Source organism: Otolemur garnettii, unplaced genomic scaffold (genome assembly GCF_000181295.1).
Source record: "Otolemur garnettii isolate 467f Iridium unplaced genomic scaffold, OtoGar3 scaffold00070, whole genome shotgun sequence".
Taxonomy (NCBI): domain Eukaryota; kingdom Metazoa; phylum Chordata; class Mammalia; order Primates; family Galagidae; genus Otolemur; species Otolemur garnettii.
In genome coordinates, this window is record NW_003852465.1 from 5,374,437 (window position 1) to 5,380,341 (window position 5,905).

Consider the following 5,905-nt stretch of genomic DNA (forward strand, 5'->3'; position numbering starts at 1 on the left):
GAGTGAGAAACAGAGCATTTACCACCTTGTTTTCAAGGAACAAAGTTCTTAAGAAACAATTGATTACTGCTTGCCAGGGCCTGAAGATAGAACAGTAATTCTCCTGGGGATCTACTATTTATGGAATAAACCTTGAAGGAAAAAAAAAATTTGATCTGAACACATTCATTGCTTTAATGGTCCTTGAAGGATCATAGTCTTATTTTTTTCTGTGTTTCTCCTTAACACTGTAAGAGAAACCAGGAGCCTACAAGCCACATCAATATGCTCAGAGCTCTAAAGAGATTTACAAAAGGATCTGGAATAACATTCTAGCTTTGCTTCTTCTTCCAGAAGGATATAAAATACTTAAATGGTGAACATATCTGTATATGAGTGTACACACACATACAATGCCTTACTCTCCTCATAAAAATGAATAAACTATATATTTTTTAGGATGATTCAACATAAAGTTTCAAATCTATACAAGGAAAAAAAACCACATTAGCAATACTTCAAATTAACAGACACCCTCTTGGAAACTAAGTTGCTATTTGCCACTGAAATATGGCTGATAAAAATACACCTACGCTCTGCTAAAATTTTAAATTAAATATGAAAAGGCTGCAGAAAAAGTCATTTATGATAAATTCAGGGAACACAGAGAGACACTTGAATTTACACATTCAGTAAATAATACGAATTATCTTTCAGCGGGTTCCTGTTAGGTTGTTCCATAACAATGATGAAGGGATAGTTAAAAACCATTTTGCCATTTCTGTAGCTTGTAGTAGTCATCTCCTCTCTGTTTCTCCTTTATTCTCTTAAGAAAAATGCCTCTATTAACTAAAAATTAATTTGACAATATTTGTATTTCTTTTTCACCACAGTGTAAAACTTAAGAATCAGGCAATATTGGGTTAACTTCCTTTATTGGGTTTCAGCCTGTTGACTTTTATATTCCCCCTGAGATTCTTGTGCATTAAGGAAATTTAACATGCGATACTATAATCTCTGTTAACATTGGGAATCTTTACATTTTTATATCAAAATGTGAAGGACACATTTCTGAAGACATTTCCAACCCCTAAATCCTGCCTTCCGTATGTACATCAGTGAGAGCCTTGGCAGGAAACAGATGGCATACTCAAGCTGGCTAATCACAAAGTTTAACAAAGGGATGTGACTATATATAAAGAGGGAAACCAAGAAGAAATAGACAAGGTATCTATTAAAGACGGAACAGCCAGAGTTCTCACTGTCCCTAAATCAGGAGATGGACATAGAAGAAGGAAAAAGTTATCAGAACCTAGAAAGGGTGGGAAAACAGGCAAAGCCAATAGGAAGGTGACAGAGCTGGTCATGGTAGTGAGCTAACAGGAGGAGAGCCAGCTAAATAAATATCCAAGCTTCGCCTCCTCCTCCTAAGCTGCCTGTGTTCCCACTGCAGGGTAGTTGAAACCAAACAGGAAGCAGAGGACAGAGAAGCTATGCACACAGTCCCTATAGGTCAGTCCTCCCGAATACAGATGAGGGTAGAAAAGAAATTGAGGATCTAGAGGGGCAGAATGAAGGAATCCATCACACCCCCACTTAGGCATATAATTCAGTGGAAGTCGACTTTCAATTTGAAAATAGCATAGTGGGAGTTTGTCAGCAGCAGAACTAGAGAGCAATTTGTGTGCTGAGTCATCTGTAGAAAAGAGGAGCACATTCAGCAAGCCACGTAGACTCACGCGTGTTATAAGGTAAGAGAAATATTTATTTAATTTTGCACAAGAACGAGCTTATACTGAACAAATTCAAACAAAGAATATTAAGTGCAGTAAAACAAGGAAATAGGGATGACTTTTCATGTTAGAAAATATTAAGTAACCATGCCTGTGCATTATTTTTATCGTTACAATAACTTGTTTCAGGTTTCTTGTCAGAGTGTGTACTGTACATACAGGTTATAGCCTCTTTGCTTTACATCTGAAAATATAATTCATTCACTGCCGTACATTTCATTTTTTTGCAGTGAGGAACCTAGCTGATTTGTGAAGATTCTGATCTAAAGGAATATTTTCTGCACCAGTGAAGCTGGAGGCTTTCAAAACTCCAATGGGCTCCGGCTCTCTGTCCAAGGTCATGTCCTGGTGTGTGTTCTCTGCCCATTCTGGTGTCAGACACAGCAGAGACAGTCTTCTGGTCTAATGTTGCCGCAATAATTTTCCTTTGGTGATTTTTCTCAAGCTCCACAAATTTCAAAATTGAAAGTTCACTCAGCTATTAGCAGAGCTGCATTTAGCTGCCCACAAATCATCCAATTTAAGTTTTAACTTTTTTTTTTGGTCTTTTTAATGAAAGAACATTCTTTAAGCAGAAATCTCCCATGAGACAGTTAACTTCACAGTTCCTGAAGGCACTGTGGATCCACTGAGCAACAGATGTGGCCATTCTAGAGAAAGAAAGTGGAAAGAAAAGAGGAGTAAGAAACTTTAAGCTATTAGGAAATGCTCATATTTCTTGATTGATACAGACAAAGGTCCCTATATTATTTATTTCTGCATTCCTCAGAGTTCAATGGCCCAATCACTTTTCGTGACTCTACTATCGCAGAACCAATTATTATGGCCAATTATTTCTGGCAGTTATAGGCTGGCTTTATTTACCCAACCACATCCTCTTATTATATTTCTTCAAAAAATGTATACTGAGTGGAGTTTAAGCACTAGATCTCTTAGCAAATAAAGCAGGCACAGTCACTACCCTCATAGTGCAGGGTTTACAGTTTGTGGAGGGGAGAACTAGTAAGTATCAAGCAAACACATAATCAAAAGTTGTGGAAAGTGCTACAGGGGTGCTGTGGGCTGAAAGTTTGTGTTCTTTCAAAATTCATATGCTCCAATACTAACCCCATGTGATAACCTTAGGAGGTGAAGCCTTTTGGAGTTAATTAGGGCACGAGGGTGGAGCGCTCATGAATGGGATTAGTGCCCTTATGAAAAAGACATGAGAGAGCCTGCTTCCTCTTTCTCTGCTGTCTGCCCTGTGAGGATACAAGGAGAAAATGTCCATCTTCAACCAAGAGTGCCCTTGCCAGATACTGGCTCTGCTGGCACCTTAAGTTAGGACTATGAGAAATAAACTTCTCAGACTCCAAAACTGTAGGAAATGATTTAAGCCGCCTCGTCTATGGTGTTCTATTATAGCAGCCCAAATTGTCTAAGACGGATAAACAAGGTGGGGCTATGAGATTAATATAAGACTGGCTACTTAGACTGGGTGGCCAGGGTAGACTTCTCTGTAGAGGTAATATTTAAACCGAGACCTATGGGTAACAAAAGTGGGCCAAAAGCACTGAGAACAGCATGAGGAAGGGCTCTGAAAGAAGAGTGTGGGGCAGGTGCAGTGGCTCACACCTGTAATCTTAACACTCAGGGAAGTCAAGGTGGTGGATCACTTGAGCTAAGGAGTTTGAGACCAGCCTGAGCAAAAGTGGGACCCCATCTCTACTAAAAATACAAAAACTAGCCAGGCATTGTGGCTGGTGCCTGTAGTCCCAGCTACTCAGGAGGCTGAGGCAGGAGGATCCTTCAGCACAAGAGTTTGAGGTTGCTGTGAGCTATGATGCCTCAGCACTCTATCCTGGGGTGACAGAGTGAGATTTTGTATCAAAAGAAAAAAAAGAGAAAGAAGAAGAGTTTTGTATAGTCAGGCAGGTCTAGATAAAAAATTTAAGTTGGTAAAGAAAACAGTGTAGAGAAGCATACACTGAGGGGCAGATATGTGTAATTAGTTTTCATAATAAAGCATCGAAAGAATATAGTAGAATACAAAGAAGAAAAAAATTCACATCTTATTCTTTGATTCCTTGCACTCTTCACTTTTCTCAACCAGCTAACTACTAACGTTAATACCATTACTCTAATTATAACGATGATACTATTGTTCACTTCTTGAGTGTGTTCTCTGTGCCAGACACTTTACCAGCCACCTCACATACATTATCTAATTTCAACCTCACAGTATTCCCAGTGGGATCACTATTAATAGTTTTATATTCATAAATTGAAGATCAGAAAGCTTAAATATCAAGCCAAAAATCACACAGCTAATAAATTGTAGATCTAGGAGTAAAACTCAAGCTAGTTTAAGATTCATCCTACCCTGGATTTTCTTTCAGATAATTGACTTTTGATGATTGAAATGTATTATACTTTAACATGATGAAATCAAAAGTGTCTTTGTTTCTGTAAGATGAAACTTAATAAAAAAGATTTTGATACTTTTCTGTTGAAGCATAGCAAATGAAGGAAAAGCCAGTATATACTCAAGAAGAATAATGCTGATTTGTCCTAATCTTCATCCTTTCTAAATTATCATTAAGCAGAGTTCTGACTCTGGCAGCGAGAGACTCAATCATCCCGTAAACCTTCACAGGCATTTTTAGTTTTGTCGTCATGCTCAGAGGCATAGGTTTTCTGAGCACAATGTGGTTACATGGTTTTTCCTAATTCATTGGCCCAATAAAATAATGAGTGTATCAGTTCCTGACATATGATATTAGCTTCCTAAACTATAGCTTTTTTTTTTTTGAAATAAGGTCCTATTCTATTGTGCAGGCTAGACTACAGTAGTAGCATTATCATAGCTCACTGCAATGTCAAATTCCTGGTCTCAAGTGATCCTCCTGTCTTATTTTCCTGAGTAGTTGGAACAACTGACATGCAACACTATGCCTGACTTTTTTTTTTTTTTCCGTAGAGATGGGGATCTTGCTATATTGCCCAGGCTGGTCTAAAACTCCTGGCCCTAAGTGATCCTCCCACTTTGTCCTCCTATAGGGCTGGAATTACAGGCATAAGCCACAGCTCTCTGTCTATAATTGCTTTTGTGCAGAATTAGAGTTAAGGAATTTCTGGATCCTTCTACCCCTGGGTATATGTAATTAACATTAGAAGCTTATGGGAAAGATGCCCTTAATATTGTTCTTACAAGTATGTTTTAGGACTGTTTCTTTTCCAAAATCCTCCCAGAGTGTGATTCTTATTTCATATTAATATGTTCTTCTATAAATGGATAAATACACTACAAACTGTATCACTGACGACTCCTTAATTACAGAAGAATAATTCATACATGAATGATTAATTAAAAAACCCAACTGGGGTTCCAGTTTTAATAATGGCATAGTTATTATTTAAGACTAACCCTCCTCTGGATAACAATTATATCAACTATATAGTTTGGACAATATATAAAAATAACAATTGAAAGCAATGGAGCACACTGATGTGTTTCAATCTGAAAGAAGGAAGAGGCAATGTGTAAGATTCATTTTTTACTTGGAATTCCCTTTGGTTATAGGGCACTTCCTATTCTGTGCAGCTTGAGATAACTATAACTCAAGCAGAATGCCAAAATCTTATAGGCCTGAGCTGTCAACTGACAGCTTGGTGATATCAGTATCTGGAAATTGAAGGGGTAATAGCTATAAAAGAGGGAATGAATCAGCATATAAACTTTCTTCAAATCCTTGGTTGGTCCTTGAATTACAGAAAAGTCTCAAAAGAGACAGTCAGAGAGCCACAGCTGAAAGGGTAAAAGATCTAGGTAGAGATTTCAGATGCTGTTACTGTATATAGCAGCATTTAAAACCTAAGTTCTTCCAAGTCAGAGAGGATTGATAATAATTCAAGTTTTCCCTAGACCTTTTTCTCTCACCATAAAAAAGAAACCCACTTAAAGTGGAATAAAGACTTAAAAGACCTCAAACTATAAAACTAATAGAAGAAAACACAGGGGAATTTCTTTAGGACACTGATTTAGGTAAAGATTTTATGGGTAAAACCACAAAAGCACAGGCAACAAAAACAAAAATGAATGAAGGGGATATAACAAGCCAAGAAGCTTCTTAACAATTAAGGAAACAACAGAA

The 5,905-nt window shown here is 37.6% G+C and overlaps 1 protein-coding gene across 4 annotated transcripts in view; it reads right to left on the bottom strand.

Annotated features, from left to right (window-relative positions):
* Nucleotides 1-1,720: 1,720 nt before the first annotated feature.
* The window catches only part of NELL2 (neural EGFL like 2), a 346,450-nt gene continuing 342,265 nt past the window's right edge, over nucleotides 1,721-5,905 (bottom strand). For 2 of the 4 annotated variants that reach the window (XM_012807497.1, XM_003793552.2), the window contains one exon: nucleotides 1,721-2,422. In XM_012807497.1, coding sequence (XP_012662951.1) covers nucleotides 2,372-2,422 — 51 coding nt within the window. In that variant the 3' untranslated portion in view covers nucleotides 1,721-2,371. The remainder of the gene's footprint in view (nucleotides 2,423-5,905) is intronic. The other 2 variants (XM_003793551.2, XM_012807498.1) reach the window with 2 other exon arrangements.